General features: G+C 39.6%; 1 protein-coding gene across 1 annotated transcript in view; it reads right to left on the bottom strand.

Moving 5' to 3' along the window:
- The window catches only part of Rab3-GAP (Rab3 GTPase activating protein), a 74,135-nt gene that overhangs the window by 25,542 nt on the left and 28,958 nt on the right, over nucleotides 1-19,635 (bottom strand). Inside the window, exons 14-16 of the mRNA XM_053779268.2 lie at nucleotides 19,484-19,635; nucleotides 2,929-3,027; nucleotides 2,512-2,665 (exon numbers count right to left, since the gene is read on the bottom strand). Of these exons, the coding sequence (XP_053635243.2) occupies nucleotides 2,512-2,665; nucleotides 2,929-3,027; nucleotides 19,484-19,635 (405 nt within the window). The remainder of the gene's footprint in view (nucleotides 1-2,511; nucleotides 2,666-2,928; nucleotides 3,028-19,483) is intronic.

The raw sequence follows: 19,635 nt of genomic DNA, 5'->3' as shown, positions 1-19,635 counted from the left end.
TGCAAATTATAGTCCCAAAATTCATGTGTCACTTCGTCAAATTGAGGTTTGGAAAGGCCACAATAAGGTTTGATTACGCATTTTTTTTTTCACATAAATATGGAGGAAAAAACTAGTTTACAATTATCAAAATCTATATAGTCAGAAAACAGTACTGATTTTTTGTTTTTTATATATTTCTTTGCTTATTTTTACCAAAGAGTTATAAACAAACCAGATAGTCAACAAACAGTGATATAATAAAAATACAGTAAATGCAACTGAGTCCTGGAAGTGGGAAGTACAATGCCTGCACTCTAAAGGAGGGGTTTCGGGATATTAGCAGTTTGGAGGGATATGTTGTGTATCTTTATACGTACAGTAGGGCCCCACTTATACGGCGGGTTAGGTTCCAGGCTACCGCCGTAAAGCGGAAATCGCCGTAAAGTGGAACACCCTTTTTTTCCACTTATAAATGCATACAAACACTAGATAACAAGTTTACACTAACATATATTAAGTTAGCAATAGAACCAGGCATCAAAAAACAATAAAAAGGTACAATACACACATAGTGCACTCATTACTTACCTTAAAATATTTATAGTCTTAATCTAGGGTGAGACAAGTAGTATTTATTGTAAGAAATCAAGTGTGGTATGTATTGTAATAGGCAGGCTATTTCACCAGGCCACCCCACCCACACATACTATTCTATGATATTTAAGCATCCCAGAGCGATAAAATGTATATACAGTTCACTCATTACTTACCTTAAAATATTTGTAGTCTTAATGTAGGGTCAGGAGTAAGTAAATGAGATAAAACGAATAAATGAGAGAGAGAAAGAATGAATACATGAGAGGTGACAGGCCAGGCACAGAGTAAACAAAACAATGAGACTCCGTGACTATTGTTATTATTACCACTTGTGGAAGTCTCTGCTACCACAGATCACATTTATGTTTATTTATTCTACTGTGGGGTGTATTTATCTTATTTATATGTTATGCATCGTGTTTATTATATAATTTTGAAAAAAATATCATGGATGGATTAATGAAAATGTGTATATTACCGTAATATACGACATTTAATGAGACTCCGTGACTATTGTTATTATGGCGTCACTTGTGGAAGTCGTCTGCTACCAGAGATCACATTTATGTTTATTTATTCTACTGTGGGGTGTATTTATCTTATTTATATGTTATGTATAGTGTTTATTATATAATTTTGAAAAAAATATCATGGCTGGATTAATGAAAATGTGTATATTACCGTAATATACGACATTTAATGAGACTCAGTATTGTTATTATCACCACTTGTGCAAGTCGTCTGCTACACAGCTCACATTTATGTTTATTTATTCTACTGTGGGGTGTATTTATCTTATTTATATGTTATGCATCGTGTTTATTATATAATTTTGAAAAAAATATCATGGATGGATTAATGAAAATGTGTATATTAACGTAATATACGACATTTAAATGACTTGATGTGTGTAAGTTTATTTAGGTACAGGTATACATAAGTATAATTATCAGAGTATATATAAAATATGAAATAACTTTTAAAAACATTTGAAATTTTGGAGTTTCCAGACAAAATGGAGAGACTTAGTGCTTACTGAGCTCATGGAGAATGTAAACAAACAGGGTGGGGCACGGTGACCGTATTAGAAAGTCAGGTGGGGGGAGCCGTATAGTGAGTTTTGGTCATAATTTGAAATGTCCGTATTAGCGGAACGCCGTAAAGCGGAACGCCGTAAAGCGGGGCCCTCCTGTATATGCTTCTAAACTGTTGTGTTCTGAGCACCTCTCCAAAAACAGTGATTATGTGTGAGTGAGGTGAAAGTGTTGAATGATGATGAAAGTATTTTCTTTTTGGGGATTTTCTTTCTTTTTGGATCACCCTGCCTCGGTGGGAGACGGCCGACTTGTTAAAAAAAAAAATATGCAACTGGTTAAAAAAAAAAAAATATGAGAATATAGTTAAATTCAAAATTCAATATATTCCTCCTTCCTTATACCCTACCTCCTTCCTAAAACACCAACCAACTAACCGGCCTGTCCTGTCTGGAGTGATATGCATATATCATGAGCCCGTGAATACTTATCATCCTGCTACTATTTCCTCCCTCCCTCTAACCCCTAGCCCCAACTCTCCTGCTATTGCAACCCAATTTTTTCTGGCCAGGCATTTATTTTTTTGACTTGGTGGAAAACACTGAAAATGAAAACTAACCATAGAATTTCATTCAAAATATATGCATTTAATTTCTCAAACCAATTTTTTCTTCTTCAAGTCCTTCTCATGATATTGTTAAAAAAACAAGTGGTACTGGGCTTGGGTTATTACATTCAAGTAAATTTAAACAGTTTATAGTGAATTACTGTCAGCCAGAGGGTCATCGCATGAGAGCAAATTCACACAAGGCAAAATAGCATAAAGGAAGGGCAACCTGTACAGTATGTAGTACTGAATTAGGTTAAAAATTAAAATTGCTGTATAATCAATATTTACCAAGCCTTAGCTTCTTCTCCGAGGGCAAGTCTTCTTTTAATTCAACTGGAAGCACCGAGACACTGCCATTCTTCACCAGCGTACCCACAGACACGTCCCAACAGCGTATAAATGAACCGATGGTTAGATTTTGCGCACACTCCGAGAATTTCACCTGGCAAAAAAACAAAGTAGTATAACTACCAGCATCCTATGTTGTATAATCTGCAATAACCAAACATACACATTACAAATTATGGTCATCACTTTGGTATTCAATCCACATTATATATCCAAGACAAGACAAGGTTGTGAAATTCAGTGTGTACATGGTACTGTGCTACCACCTGTGACCTGTATCAACAATTATACTGTATTTCTAATAAAAGTGATTTTCATCCTCAAAACTTCTCGCTCTTACAGAAAAATTAATAGTACCTTTCTAGTACTAAGACGCTTTGAGTAGCCATTACGTTCACACCCTGCTACTACCTCTTCAGTTTCATGTGGAGTCAACAATAGGAGCTTGGCTAATTCCTGAAAGGACAAAAGAATCTCAAAAAAAAAAAAAAAAATTATATATTCTTTCTTTCTTTCAACACATCGGCCATATCCCACCAAGGCAGGGTGGCCCAAAAGGAAAAATGAAAGTTTCTCCTTTTACATTTAGTAATATATACAGAAGAAGGGGTTACTAGCCCCTTGCTCCTGGCATTTTAGTCGCCTCTTACAACATGCATGGCTTACGGAGGAAGAATTCTGTTCCACTTCCCCATGGAGGTAAAAGGAAATAAACAAGAACTAGAAAGAAAATAGAAGAAAACCCAAAGGGGTGTGTAAATATATGCTTGTACAAGTATGTGTAGTGTGACCTAAGTGTAAGTAGAAGTAGCAAGACATACCTGTAATCTTGCATATTTATGAAACAGACAAAAGACACCAGCAATCCTACCATCATGTAAAACAATTACAGGCTTTCGTTTTACACTCACTTGGCAGGACGGTAGCACCTCCCTGGGCGGTTGCTGTCTACCAAGCTACTACCTAAAATACATTTCTTCTTTCTTTCAACACACCGGCCGCATCCCACCGAGGCGGGGTGGCCCAAAAGAAAAAACGAAAGTTTCTCCTTTTACATTTAGTAATATATACAGGAGAAGGGGTTACTAGCCCCTTGCTCCTGGCATTTTAGTCACCTCTTACAACACGCATAGCTTACGGAGGAAGAATTCTGTTCCACTTCCCCATGGAGGTAAGAGGAAATAAACAAGAACAAGAACTAGAAAGAAAATAGAAGAAAACCCAGAGGGGTGCATGTATATATGCTTGTACATGTATGTGAAGTGTAACCTAAGTGTAAGTAGAAGTAGCAAGACATACCTGAAATCTTGCATGTGTATGAGACAATAAAAAGACACCAGCAATCCTACCATCATGTAAAACAATTACAGGCTTTCGTTTTACACTCGCTTGGCAGGACGGTAGCACCTCCCTGGGCGGTTGCTGTCTACCAACCTACTACCTATAATACATATATATATATACATATATATATATACAGTGGTCCCTCGTTTTTCGTAATTAATCCGTTCCTGGAGCCGTTACTATAAACGAAATTTACGATCTGCGAATAAATTTTCCCCATAAGAAATAATGTAATTAATTAATCTGTTACTGACACCCAGAAGCATTAAAACAAAAAACTTTTTTACATGAAATATACATGTAGTACATAAACAATACAATGGGAAATGATGAATGAAACATTAATAGCTTAACACTTACCTTTATTGGAGATTCTTCTTAGTGTATGGGAGACTGGAGGAGGAGAGAGATTGGATTGTTTACAGTTTGGAAGGGGAATCCCCTTCCAGCAACACCTCAGGTACCAATTGCTTCTCTGGGGTTGCTTCTCTTCTCTGTTTCTTAATGCCACTAGGACCACCTTGAGAGTCACTCTACTCTTGTCTCACAAAGTAACTGTGGAGAGAGCTCTGTTTCTGGCATCTCTAACACTTCCCTAAAATGGCCCAAGACTGTCACTGTACATATTTCTCACCTTCTTTACCACAGGCTTGGCACTAGGAGCTTTCTTTGAAGCCATGGTAGCTTATTTAGTACTTGCAAGCACTAAAATGAGTGGAATATTATGAAATATTTCGTAGAAGCACTTGAGGGGACCTTCACTCACTGGTAAACAATGCCAGACTGGCTGGGTTGGGAGGCTGCCCCGGCTCACACCGTGCATACGCGTCCCGGAACTACTATTCGCCAGTCAACCTATGAAAAGCGAGTCCATGTTTATACGAAAATACACCTATGATCGGCAAAATTTACGATTGCTGAGAACTACGAAAAGCGAGGGACCACTGTGTACATATATATATATATATATATATATATATATATATATATATATGTAGGTAGTAGGTTGGTAGACAGCAACCACCCAGGGAAGTACTACCGTCCTGCCAGATGACTGTGAAACAAAAACCTGTAACTGTTTTGCATGATGGTAGGATTGCTGGTTTCTTTTTCTGTCTCATAAACACGCTAAGATAACAGGGATATCTTGCTACTCCTACTTACACTTTGGTCACACTTCATAGACACGCACATGCATATATATATATACATACATCTAGGTTTTTCTCCTTTTTCTAAATAGCTCTTGTTCTTTTTTATTTCTTCTATTGTCCATGGGGAAGTGGAAAAGAATCTTTCCTCCGTAAGCCATGCGTGTCGTATGAGGCGACTAAAATGCCTGGAGCAATGGGCTAGTAACCCCTTCTCCTGTATACAATTACTAAAAAAGAGAAGAAGAAAAACTTTATAAAACTGGGTTGCTTAAATGTGCGTGGATGTAGTGCGGATGACAAGAAACAGATGATTGCTGATGTTATGAATGAAAAGAAGTTGGATGTCCTGGCCCTAAGCGAAACAAAGCTGAAGGGGGTAGGAGAGTTTCAGTGGGGGGAAATAAATGGGATTAAATCTGGAGTATCTGAGAGAGTTAGAGCAAAGGAAGGGGTAGCAGTAATGTTAAATGATCAGTTATGGAAGGAGAAAAGAGAATATGAATGTGTAAATTCAAGAATTATGTGGATTAAAGTAAAGGTTGGATGCGAGAAGTGGGTCATAATAAGCGTGTATGCACCTGGAGAAGAGAGGAATGCAGAGGAGAGAGAGAGATTTTGGGAGATGTTAAGTGAATGTATAGGAGCCTTTGAACCAAGTGAGAGAGTAATTGTGGTAGGGGACTTGAATGCTAAAGTAGGAGAAACTTTTAGAGAGGGTGTGGTAGGTAAGTTTGGGGTGCCAGGTGTAAATGATAATGGGAGCCCTTTGATTGAACTTTGTATAGAAAGGGGTTTAGTTATAGGTAATACATATTTTAAGAAAAAGAGGATAAATAAGTATACACGATATGATGTAGGGCGAAATGACAGTAGTTTGTTGGATTATGTATTGGTAGATAAAAGACTGTTGAGTAGACTTCAGGATGTACATGTTTATAGAGGGGCCACAGATATATCAGATCACTTTCTAGTTGTAGCTACACTGAGAGTAAAAGGTAGATGGGATACAAGGAGAATAGAAGCATCAGGGAAGAGAGAGGTAAAGGTTTATAAACTAAAAGAGGAGGCAGTTAGGGTAAGATATAAACAGCTATTGGAGGATAGATGGGCTAATGAGAGCATAGGCAATGGGGTCGAAGAGGTATGGGGTAGGTTTGAAAATGTAGTGTTAGAGTGTTCAGCAGAAGTTTGTGGTTACAGGAAAGTGGGTGCAGGAGGGAAGAGGAGCGATTGGTGGAATGATGATGTAAAGAGAGTAGTAAGGGAGAAAAAGTTAGCATATGAGAAATTTTTACAAAGTAGAAGTGATGCAAGGAGGGAAGAGTATATGGAGAAAAAGAGAGAAGTTAAGAGAGTGGTGAAGCAATGTAAAAGGAGAGCAAATGAGAGAGTGGGTGAGATGTTATCAACAAATTTTGTTGAAAATAAGAAAAAGTTTTGGAGTGAGATTAACAAGTTAAGAAAGCCTAGAGAACAAATGGATTTGTCTGTTAAAAATAGGAGAGGAGAGTTATTAAATGGAGAGTTAGAGGTATTGGGAAGATGGAAGGAATATTTTGAGGAATTGTTAAATGTTGATGAAGATAGGGAAGCTGTGATTTCGTGTATAGGGCAAGGAGGAATAACATCTTGTAGGAGTGAGGAAGAGCCAGTTGTGAGTGTGGGGGAAGTTCGTGAGGCAGTAGGTAAAATGAAAGGGGGTAAGGCAGCCGGGATTGATGGGATAAAGATAGAAATGTTAAAAGCAGGTGGGGATGTAGTTTTGGAGTGGTTGGTGCAATTATTTAATAAATGTATGGAAGAGGGTAAGGTACCTAGGGATTGGCAGAGAGCATGCATAGTTCCTTTGTATAAAGGCAAAGGGGATAAAAGAGAGTGCAAAAATTATAGGGGGATAAGTCTGTTGAGTGTACCTGGTAAAGTGTATGGTAGAGTTATAATTGAAAGAATTAAGAGTAAGACGGAGAATAGGATAGCAGATGAACAAGGAGGCTTTAGGAAAGGTAGGGGGTGTGTGGACCAGGTGTTTACAGTGAAACATATAAGTGAACAGTATTTAGATAAGGCTAAAGAGGTCTTTGTGGCATTTATGGATTTGGAAAAGGCGTATGACAGGGTGGATAGGGGGGCAATGTGGCAGATGTTGCAAGTGTATGGTGTAGGAGGTAGGTTACTGAAAGCAGTGAAGAGTTTTTACGAGGATAGTGAGGCTCAAGTTAGAGTATGTAGGAAAGAGGGAAATTTTTTCCCAGTAAAAGTAGGCCTTAGACAAGGATGTGTGATGTCACCGTGGTTGTTTAATATATTTATAGATGGGGTTGTAAGAGAAGTAAATGCGAGGGTCTTGGCAAGAGGCGTGGAGTTAAAAGATAAAGAATCACACACAAAGTGGGAGTTGTCACAGCTGCTCTTTGCTGATGACACTGTGCTCTTGGGAGATTCTGAAGAGAAGTTGCAGAGATTGGTGGATGAATTTGGTAGGGTGTGCAAAAGAAGAAAATTAAAGGTGAATACAGGAAAGAGTAAGGTTATGAGGATAACAAAAAGATTAGGTGATGAAAGATTGAATATCAGATTGGAGGGAGAGAGTATGGAGGAGGTGAACGTATTCAGATATTTGGGAGTGGACGTGTCAGCGGATGGGTCTATGAAAGATGAGGTGAATCATAGAATTGATGAGGGAAAAAGAGTGAGTGGTGCACTTAGGAGTCTGTGGAGACAAAGAACTTTGTCCTTGGAGGCAAAGAGGGGAATGTATGAGAGTATAGTTTTACCAACGCTCTTATATGGGTGTGAAGCGTGGGTGATGAATGTTGCAGCGAGGAGAAGGCTGGAGGCAGTGGAGATGTCATGTCTGAGGGCAATGTGTGGTGTGAATATAATGCAGAGAATTCGTAGTTTGGAAGTTAGGAGGAGGTGCGGGATTACCAAAACTGTTGTCCAGAGGGCTGAGGAAGGGTTGTTGAGGTGGTTCGGACATGTAGAGAGAATGGAGCGAAACAGAATGACTTCAAGAGTGTATCAGTCTGTAGTGGAAGGAAGGCGGGGTAGGGGTCGGCCTAGGAAGGGTTGGAGGGAGGGGGTAAAGGAGGTTTTGTGTGCGAGGGGCTTGGACTTCCAGCAGGCATGCGTGAGCGTGTTTGATAGGAGTGAATGGAGACAAATGGTTTTTAATACTTGACGTGCTGTTGGAGTGTGAGCAAAGTAACATTTATGAAGGGATTCAGGGAAACCGGCAGGCCGGACTTGAGTCCTGGAGATGGGAAGTACAGTGCCTGCACTCTGAAGGAGGGGTGTTAATGTTGCAGTTTAAAAACTGTAGTGTAAAGCACCCTTCTGGCAAGACAGTGATGGAGTGAATGATGGTGAAAGTTTTTCTTTTTCGGGCCACCCTGCCTTGGTGGGAATCGGCCGGTGTGATAATAAAAAAAAAAAAAAATATATATATATATATATATATATATGATGAGGGAAAAAAGGTGAGTGGTGCGTTGAGGTATATGTGGAGTCAAAAAACGTTATCTATGGAGGCAAAGAAGGGAATGTATGAAAGTATAGTAGTACCAACACTCTTATATGGATGTGAAGCTTGGGTGGTAAATGCAGCAGCGAGGAGACGGTTGGAGGCAGTGGAGATGTCCTGTCTAAGGGCAATGTGTGGTGTAAATATTATGCAGAAAATTCGGAGTGTGGAAATTAGGAGGAGGTGTGGAGCTAATAAAAGCATTAGTCAGAGGGCAGAAGAGGGGTTGTTGAGGTGGTTTGGTCATTTAGAGAGAATGGATCAAAGTAGAATGACATGGAAAGCATATAAATCTATAGGGGAAGGAAGGCGACGTAGGGGTCGTCCTCGAAACGGTTGGAGAGAGGGGGTAAAGGAGGTTTTGTGGGCAAGGGGCTTGGACTTCCAGCAAGCATGCGTGAGCGTGTTAGATAGGAGTGAATGGAGACGAATGGTACTTGGGACCTGACGATCTGTTGGAGTGTGAGCAGGGTAATATTTAGTGAAGGGATTCAGGGAAACCGGTTATTTTCATATAGTCGGACTTGAGTCCTGGAAATGGGAAGTACAATGCCTGCACTTTAAAGGAGAGGTTTGGGATATTGGCAGTTTGGAGGGATATGTTGTGTATCTTTATATGTATATGCTTCTAAACTGTTGTATTCTGAGCACCTCTGCAAAAACAGTGATAATGTGTGAGTGTGGTGAAAGTGTTGAATGATGATGAAAGTATTTTCTTTTTGGGGATTTTCTTTCTTTTTTGGGTCACCCTGCCTCGGTGGGAGACGGCAGACTTGTTGAAAAAAAAAAAATATATATTATATATTTTTTTTTTTTTTTTTCAACAAGTCGGCCGTCTCCCACCGAGGCAGGGTGACCCAAAAAAGAAAGAAAATCCCCAAAAAGAAAATACTTTCATCATCATTCAACACTTTCACCACACTCGCACATTATCACTGTTTTTGCAGAGGTGCTCAGAATACAACAGTCTAGAAGCATAAACATATAAAGATACACAACATATCCCTCCAAACTGCCAATATCCCAAACCCCTCCTTTAAAGTGCAGGCATTGTACTTCCCATTTCCAGGACTCAAGTCCGACTATATGAAAATAACCGGTTTCCCTGAATCCCTTCACTAAATATTACCCTGCTCACACTCCAACAGATCGTCAGGTCCCAAGTACCATTCGTCTCCATTCACTCCTATCTAACACGCTCACGCACGCTTGCTTGAAGTCCAAGCCCCTTACCCACAAAACCTCCTTTACCCCCTCTCTCCAACCCTTTCGAGGACGACCCCTACCCCGCCTGCCTTCCCCTATAGATTTATATGCTTTCCATGTCATTCTATTGTGATCCATTCTCTCTAAATGACCAAACCACCTCAACAACCCCTCTTCTGCCCTCTGACTAATACTTTTATTAACTCCACACCTTCTCCTAATTTCCACACTCCGAATTTTCTGCATAATATTTACACCACACATTGCCCTTAAACAGGACATCTCCGCTGCCTCCAACCGTCTCCTCGCTGCTGCATTTACCACCCAAGCTTCACACCCATATAAGAGTGTTGGTACTACTATACTTTCATACATTCCCTTCTTTGCCTCCATAGATAACGTTTTTTGACTCCACATATACCTCAACGCACCACTCACCTTTTTTCCCTCATCAATTCTATGATTAACCTCATCCTTCATAAATCCATCCGCCGACACGTCAACTCCCAAGTATCTGAAAACATTCACTTCTTCCATACTCCTCCTCCCCAATTTGATATCCAATTTTTCTTTATCTAAATCATTTGACACCCTCATCACCTTACTCTTTTCTATGTTCACTTTCAACTTTCTACCTTTACACACATTCCCAAACTCATCCACTAACCTTTGCAATTTTTCTTTAGAATCTCCCATAAGCACAGTATCATCAGCAAAAAGTAACTGTGTCAATTCCCATTTTGAATTTGATTCCCCATAATTTAATCCCACCCCTCTCCCAAACACCCTAGCATTTACTTCCTTTACAACCCCATCTATAAATATATTAAACAACCATGGTGACATTACACATCCCTGTCTAAGACCTACTTTTACCGGGAAGTAGTCTCCCTCTCTTCTACACACCCTAACCTGAGCCTCACTATCCTCATAAAAACTCTTTACAGCATTTAATAACTTACCACCTATTCCATATACTTGCAACATCTGCCACATTGCTCCTCTATCCACTCTATCATATGCCTTTTCTAAATCCATAAATGCAATAAAAACTTCCCTATCTTTATCTAAATACTGTTCACATATATGCTTCAATGTAAACACCTGATCTACACATCCCCTACCCACTCTAAAACCTCCTTGCTCATCCGCAATCCTACATTCTGTCTTACCTCTAATTCTTTCAATTATAACCCTACCGTACACTTTTCCTGGTATACTCAGTAAGCTTATTCCTCTATAATTTTTACAGTCTCTTTTGTCCCCTTTCCCTTTATATAAAGGGACTATACATGCTCTCTGCCAATCCCTAGGTACCTTCCCCTCTTTCATACATTTATTAAACAAAAGTACCAACCACTCCAACACTATATCCCCCCCTGCTTTTAACATTTCTGTCATGATCCCATCAGTTCCAGCTGCTTTACCCCCTTTCATTTTACGTAATGCCTCACGTACCTCCCCCACACTTACATTCTGCTCTTCTTCACTCCTAAAAGATGGTATACCTCCCTGACCAGTGCATGAAATTACTGCCTCTGTTTCTTCCTTAACATTTAAAAGTTCCTCAAAATATTCTCGCCATCTACCCAATACCTCCATCTCCCCATCTACTAACTCCCCTACTCTGTTTTTAACTGACAAATCCATATTTTCCCTAGGCTTTCTTAACTTGTTTAACTCACTCCAAAATTTTTTCTTATTTTCATTAAAATTTCTTGACAGTGCCTCTCCCACTCTATCATCTGCTCTCCTTTTGCACTCTCTCACCACTCTCTTTACCTTTCTTTTACTCTCCATATACTCTGCTCTTCTTATAACACTTCTGCTTTGTAAAAACCTCTCATAAGCTACCTTTTTCTCTTTTATCACACCCTTTACTTCATCATTCCACCAATCACTCCTCTTTCCTCCTGCCCCCACCCTCCTATAACCACAAACTTCTGCCCCACATTCTAATACTGCATTTTTAAAACTATTCCAACCCTCTTCAACCCCCCCACTACTCATCTTTGCACTAGCCCACCTTTCTGCCAATAGTCGCTTATATCTCACCCGAACTTCCTCCTCCCTTAGTTTATACACTTTCACCTCCCTCTTACTTGTTGTTGCCACCTTCCTGTTTTCCCATCTACCTCTTACTCTAACTGTAGCTACAACTAAATAATGATCCGATATATCAGTTGCCCCTCTATAAACATGTACATCCTGGAGCCTACCCATCAACCTTTTATCCACCAATACATAATCTAATAAACTACTTTCATTACGTGCTACATCATACCTTGTATATTTATTTATCCTCTTTTTCATAAAATATGTATTACTTATTACCAAATTTCTTTCTACACATAGCTCAATTAAAGGCTCCCCATTTACATTTACCCCTGGCACCCCAAATTTACCTACTACTCCCTCCATAACATTTTTACCCACTTTAGCATTAAAATCCCCAACCACCATTACTCTCACACTTGATTCAAAACTCCCCACGCATTCACTCAACATTTCCCAAAATCTCTCTCTCTCCTCTACACTTCTCTCTTCTCCAGGTGCATACACGCTTATTATAACCCACTTTTCACATCCAATCTTTATTTTACTCCACATAATCCTTGAATTAATACATTTATAGTAACTCTTTTCCTGCCATAGCTTATCCTTCAACATTATTGCTACTCCTTCTTTAGCTCTAACTCTATTTGAAACCCCTGACCTAATCCCATTTATTCCTCTCCACTGAAACTCTCCCACCCCCTTCAGCTTTGTTTCACTTAAAGCCAGGACATCCAGCTTCTTCTCATTCATAACATCCACAATCATCTCTTTCTTATCATCTGCACAACATCCACGCACATTCAGACTTCCCACTTGGACAATTTTCTTCTTCTTATTCTTTTTAGTAATCTTTTCTTTCTTTCAACACACCGGCCGTATCCCACCGAGGCGGGGTGGCCCAAAAGGAAAAACGAAAGTTTCTCCTTTTACATTTAGTAATATATACAGGAGAAGAGGTTACTAGCCCCTTGCTCCCGGCATTTTAGTTGCCTCTTACAACACGCATGGCTTACGGAGGAAGAATTCTGTTCCACTTCCCCATGGAGATAAGAGGAAATAAACAAGAATAAGAACTAGAAAGAAAATAGAAGAAAACCCAGAGGGGTGTGTATATATGTGCTTGTACATGTATGTGTAGTGTGACCTAAGTGTAAGTAGAAGTAGCAAGACGTACCTGAAATCTTGCATGTTCATGAGACAGAAAAAAGGACACCAGCAATCCTACCATCATGTAAAACAATTACAGGCTTTCGTTTTACACTCACTTGGCAGGACGGTAGTACCTCCCTGGGCGGTTGCTGTCTACCAACCTACTACCATATATTATATATGTAACATTTATATTTATTTTAACAAGTCGGCTGTGTCTCACCGAGGCAGGGTGACCCAAAAAAGAAAATCCAGAGGTGCTCAGAACAACAGCTTAGAAGCATATACCTATAAAGATAAACAACATATCCCTCCAAACTGCTAATATCCCAAACCCCTCCTTTAGAGTGCAGGCATTATACTTCCCATTTCCACGACTCAATTCCGGCTATATAAAAATAACCGGTTTCCCTGAATCCCTTCACTAAATATTACCCTGCTCACACTACAACAGATCGTCAGGTCCCAAATACCATTCGTCTCCATTCAACCCTATCTAACACGCTCACGCACGCTTGCTGGAAGTCTAAGCCCCTCGCCCACAAAACATCCTTTACCCCCTCCCTCCAACTTTTTCGAGGACGACCTCTACCCCGCCTTCCTTCCCTTACAGATTTATAAGCTCTCCATGTCATTCTACTTTGATCCATTCTCTCTAAATGACCAAACCACCTCAACAACCCCTCTTCAGCCCTCTGACTAATGCTTTTATTAACTCCACACCTTCTCCTAATTTCCACACTCCGAATTTTCTGCATAATATTTACACCCCACATTGCTCTTAGACAGGACATCTCCACTGCGTCCAACCGCCTCCTTGCTGCAGCATTTACTACCGAAGCTTCACACCCATATAAGAGTGTTGGTACTACTATACTTTCATACATTCCCTTCTTTGCCTCCAGATAACATTTTTTGCCTCCACATACACCTCAATGCACCACTCACCATTTTTCCTTCATCAATTCTATGATTAACCTCATCCTTCATAAATCCATCCGCTGACATGTCAACTCCCAAATATCTGAAAACATTCGCTTCTTCCATACTCCTCCTCCCCAATTTGATATACAATTTTTCTTTATCTAAATCATTTGATACTCTCATCACCTTACTCTTTTCTATGTTCACTTTCAACTTTCTACCTTTACACACATTCCCAAATTCATCCACTAACCTTTGCAATTTTTCTTTAGAATCTCCCATAAGCACAGCATCATCAGCAAAAAGTAACTGTCACTTCCCATTTTGTATTTAATTCCCCATAATTTAATCCCACCCCTCTCCCAAACACCCTAGCATTTACTTCTTTTATAACCCCATCTGGTGACATAACACATCTCTGTCTAAGACCTACTTTTACTGGGAAGTAGTCTCCCTCTCTTCTACACACCCTAACCTGAGCCTCACTATCCTCATAAAAACTCTTCACAGCATTTAGTAACTTACCACCTATTCCATACACTTGCAACATCTGCCACATTGCTCCCCTATCCACTCTATCATATACCTTTTCTAAATCCATAAATGCAATAAAAATTTCCCTACCTTTATCTAAATAATGCTCACATATATGCTTCAATGTAAACACTTGATCTACACATACCCTACCCACTCTGAAACCTTGCTCATCCGCAATTCTACATTCTGTCTTGCCTCTAATTCTTTCAATAATAACCCTACCGTACACTTTTCCTGGTATACTCAGTAAACTTATTCCTCTATAATTTTCACAATCTCTTTTGTCCCCTTTCCCTTTATATAAAGAGACTATACACACTCTCCGCTAATCCCTAGGTACCTTCTCCTCGTTCATACATTTATTAAACAAAAATACCAACCACTCCAACACTATATCCCCCTCTGCTTTTAACATTCCTGTCATGATCCCGTCAGTTCCAGCTGCTTTACCTCCTTTCAGTCTACGTAATGCCTCACGCACCTCCCCCACACTCACATCCTGCTCTTCTTCACTCCTAAAAGATGATATACAGTGGACCCCCGCATAACGATGGCATCACATAGCGATTTTTCCGCATACCGATTACTTTTATCGCAAAATTTTTGCCGCGCATACCGATTAAAAACCCGCTTACCGATTTTCGTCCGAGACGCGTCCAATGTGCCCTCAGCCAGCCTCACATGTGCCGGCCGTCCCATTGTTTACCAGCCAGCCTCCGCGGTAACATCCAAGCATACACTCGGAATATTTTGTATTATTACAGTGTTTTCGGTGCTGTTTCTGGAAAATAAGTGACCATGGGCCCCAAGAAAGCTTCTAGTGCCAACCCTGTGGTAAAAAGGGTGAGAATTAGTATGGAAATTAAGAAAGATTTTGAAGGGTTTGGGGCTAACCCTGAGAAGCCTATGCCAGTTGTGGAATCCATTGTGCCTACTTCAAAGATTAAGGAAATGTGTGCACAGTGGGTTGAACTGCAAACCTTTATAGATGAAAATCACCCTGACACAGCTGTTGCAAGCCGTGCTGGTGACTATTTCAATGACAATGTTGTGGCCCATTTTAGACAAATCGTAAAGGAACGGGAGGTACAGAGCTCTATGGACAGATTTGTTGTGCGACAGAGGTCCAGTGACTCTCAAGCTGGTCCTAGTGGCATTAAAAGAAGAAGGGAAGTAACCCCGGAAAAGGACTTGCTACCTCAAGTCGTAATGGAAGGGGATTCCCCTTCTAAACAGTAAGAAGATAATGCTCTCCCCTCCTCCCATCCCATCAATCATCACCAGATCTTCAATAAAAGTAAGTGTCATTTAATTGTGCATGCCTTTTTCAGTTTGTGTGTATTAAAATTAACATTTCATGTCGTAAAAAAAAATTTTTTTCATACTTTTGGGCGTCTTGCACGGATTAATTTGATTTCCATTATTTCTTATGGGGAAAATTCATTCGCATAACGATTATTTCGCATAACGATGAGCCCTCTTGCACGGATTAAAATCGTTAACCGGGGGTCCACTGTACCTCCCTGGCCAGTGCATGAAATTACCACCTCCCTTTCTTCGTCAACATTTAAACGTTCCTCAAAATATTCTTGCCGTCTACCCAAAACCTCCATCTCCTCATCTACTAACTCCCCTTTTCTGTTTTTAACTGATAAATCCACTTGTTCCCTAGGCTTTCTTAACTTGTTTAACTCACTCCAAAATTTTTTCTTATTTTGATTAAAATTCCTTGACAGTACCTCTCCCACTCTATCATCCACTCTCCTTTTGCACTCTCTCACCACTCTCTTCACCTTTCTTTTACTCTCCATATACAGTGGACCCCCGCTTCACGATCACCTCCCAATGCAACCAATTAAGTAAGTGTATTTATGTAAGTGCGTTTGTACGTGTATGTTTGGGGGTCTGAAATGGACTAATCTAATTCACAATATTCCTTATGGGAACAAATTCGTTCAGTACTGGCACCTGAACATACTTCTGGAATGAAATAATATCGTAAACCGGGGGTCCAATGTACTCTACTCTTCTTATAACACTTCTGCTTTGTAAATACCTCTCATAAGCTACCTTTTTCTCTTTTATCACACCCTTTACTTCATCATTCCACCAATCACTCCTCTTTCCTCATGCACCCACCCTCCTATAACCACAAACTTCAGCCCCACATTCTAATACTGCATTTTTAAAACTATTCCAACTCTCTTCAAGCCCCCCACTACTCATACCTGCACCAGCCCACCTTTCTGCCAATAGTTGCTTATATTTCACCCGAACTTCCTCCTCCCTTAGTTTATACACTTTCACCTCCCTCTTACTTGTTGTTGCCATTTTCCTCTTATCCCATCTACCTCTTACTCTAACTGTAGCTACAACTAGATAATGATCCGATACATCAGTTGCCCCTCTATAAACGTGTACATCTGGAGCCTACCCATCAACCTTTTATCCACCAATACATAATCTAATAAACTACTTTCATTATGTGCTACATCATACCTTGTATATTTATTTATCCCCTTTTTCATAAAATATGTATTACTTATTTCCAAACCTCTTTCTACACATAGCTCAATTAAAGACTCCCCATTTTCATTTACCCCTGGCATCCCAAATTTACCTACTACTCCCTCCACAACATTTTTTCCCACTTTAGCATTAAAATCCCCAACCACAAGTACTCTCACACTTGGTTCAAAACTCCCCACGCAATTACTCAACATTTCCCAAAATCTCTCTCTCTCTCTCCTCTATACTTCTCTCTTCCTCAGGTGCATAAATGCTTACTATAACCCACTTCTCACATCCAACCTTTATTTTCCTCCACATAATCCTTAATTAATACATTTATAGTCCCTCTTTTCCTGAAGATTGAGACACTTATGCAGCATATGGGAATAAAGATTCCCATATGCTGCATAAGTGTCTCAATCTTCAACTTGTCGGTTTTTCAAACCATTCATCACAACCCTCTTTTCCTGCCATAGCTTATTCTTCAACATTATTGCTACTCCTTCTTTAGCTCTAACTCTATTAGAAACCACTGACCTAATCCCATTTATTCCTCTCCACTGAAACTCACCCACCCTCTTCAGCTTTGTTTCACTTAAAGCCAGGATATCCAGCTCCTTCTCATTCATAACATCCACAATCATCTCTTTCTTATCATTCGCAGAACATCCATGCACATTCAAACTTCCCACCTTGACAATTTTCTTTTTATTATTATTATTCTTTTTAGTAATTTTTACAGGAAAAGGGGTTACTAGCCCATTGTTCCCGGCATTTTAGTTGACTTTTACAACATGCATGGCTAACGGAGGAAAGATCCTTATTCCACTTCCCCATGGATATAAAAGGAAAAGTAATTAGAACAAGAACTAAGATAAAATCAAAGAAAACTCAGGTGAGTGTGTATAAATAAACGTGTACATGTATGTTTAGTGTGACCTAAGTGTAAGTAGAAGTAGCAAGACGTACCTGTAATCTTGCATATTTATGAGACAGACAAAAGACACCAGCAATCCTACCATCATGTAAAACAATTACAGGCTTTCGTTTTACACTCACTTGGCAGAGCGGAAGTACCTCCCTGGGTGGTTGCTGTCTACCAACCTACTACCTGAAAATTTTTTTGTTTATGTTAATGCCCAGGGTTTATTAACTGGACCTCAGCAATGAAAGTCGCTACTCTCACCGCTGGGCACCGGCCGTATCCCACCGAGGCAGGGTGACCCAAAAAGTAAGAAATTCCCCAAAAAAGAAAATACTTTCATCATCATTCAACAATCCGATCATAACAACAGTACACCTTTCACCTTTGGTTCAAATGAACAATGTCACTTTAACACCAATTATCACAACTTAACCATACTTTACCACCACCTATTCAGTATATGCTCTAGTATATAATGACAGGTCAGTATAACCAAAAGGATGATGAACAAAGTGTACTTAAGTGGGGGTGCATAAGAGATAATAAGACCAAGTGAAAGGACACACTGAGCAGGTAAGTAGACACAGGAAAAAGTTTGTAAATCTTTGGCATTTACTAATCTCCAGGTTGATAGGAATGTGTATAATTTTTTTTTCAGTACGTCGGCTGTCTCTCACCAAGGCAGGGTGACCCAAAAAAAAATACTGTCACCATCATTCAACACTTTCACCATCAATCACACATAATCACTGCCTTTGCAGAGGTGCTCAGATTTTTTTTTTTTAACACGTCAGCTGTTTCCCACCGAGGCAGGGTGACCCAAAAAGAAAAACCAAAAAAGATACAACAGTTTAAATGTCACTCCAAACAGCCAATATCCCAAACCCCTCCATTAAAGTGCAGGCATTGTACTTCCCACCTGCAGGACTCAAGTCTGGCTAACAGGTTTCCCTGAATCCCTTCACAAAATATTACCCTGCTCACACTCCAACAGCTCGTCAGGTCCCAAAGATTTTAAAAACCCTTCAGAAATAGGAAAATAATTGACAACCATACCAACAATCTTCCCATTACTAGATGGTGTTTTGATATCTGAAAATTAATTTAAGACTCTTCTCAAAAGCCACTTAATCACCCTAAACTCAATGCTAAATACTCAGTACACACATACTCACTTATGTACTCCCACATCATAACTTCAACAATCACTTTGAACCTTTTATCCACTGTTGACAGGAATATAATTGAATCATTGTTTTCACAGAAAGCATTTTTGAATATATGAATATATCTTTTGTCTTATACAAATTTGATTTACTTATAATTAATGATCTACTGTACAACTATGAAATAATTACTATCCTACTGTACATCTATGATTTAATCCTTTGTGTTAAATAGTCTGTAAGCCAATAATGTTAAGTTGGCCTATAATGCCTAGGCATAATAGAGGCTCTCTTTGCATTGGAACCCACTATTGTAAATACAAAATCTCAATGTACTGTTTGCAAAGACATAAAATAAATAAATAAATATTTCATAAGACTTGTTAATTTTAGTAATGAAAATTTACGGACTGACCGTGACTAAAGCTTGGTCATCAGGATCTGGTGAAGCTTCCCGGACAGTGTGCAACTGCACTAGCACGGTGTACAAGTTCAGCAACTGCTTGAGGCGAAGCAACTGCTGGCCAAGCAACAAACTCTCATGATCCAAATTTTGAGTCCCCTCCC

This window comes from Cherax quadricarinatus, chromosome 29 (genome assembly GCF_038502225.1).
Source record: "Cherax quadricarinatus isolate ZL_2023a chromosome 29, ASM3850222v1, whole genome shotgun sequence".
NCBI lineage: Eukaryota > Metazoa > Arthropoda > Malacostraca > Decapoda > Parastacidae > Cherax > Cherax quadricarinatus.
The sequence above is the reverse complement of the archived record's forward strand: the minus strand, read 5'-3'. Positions and strand labels throughout refer to the sequence as shown.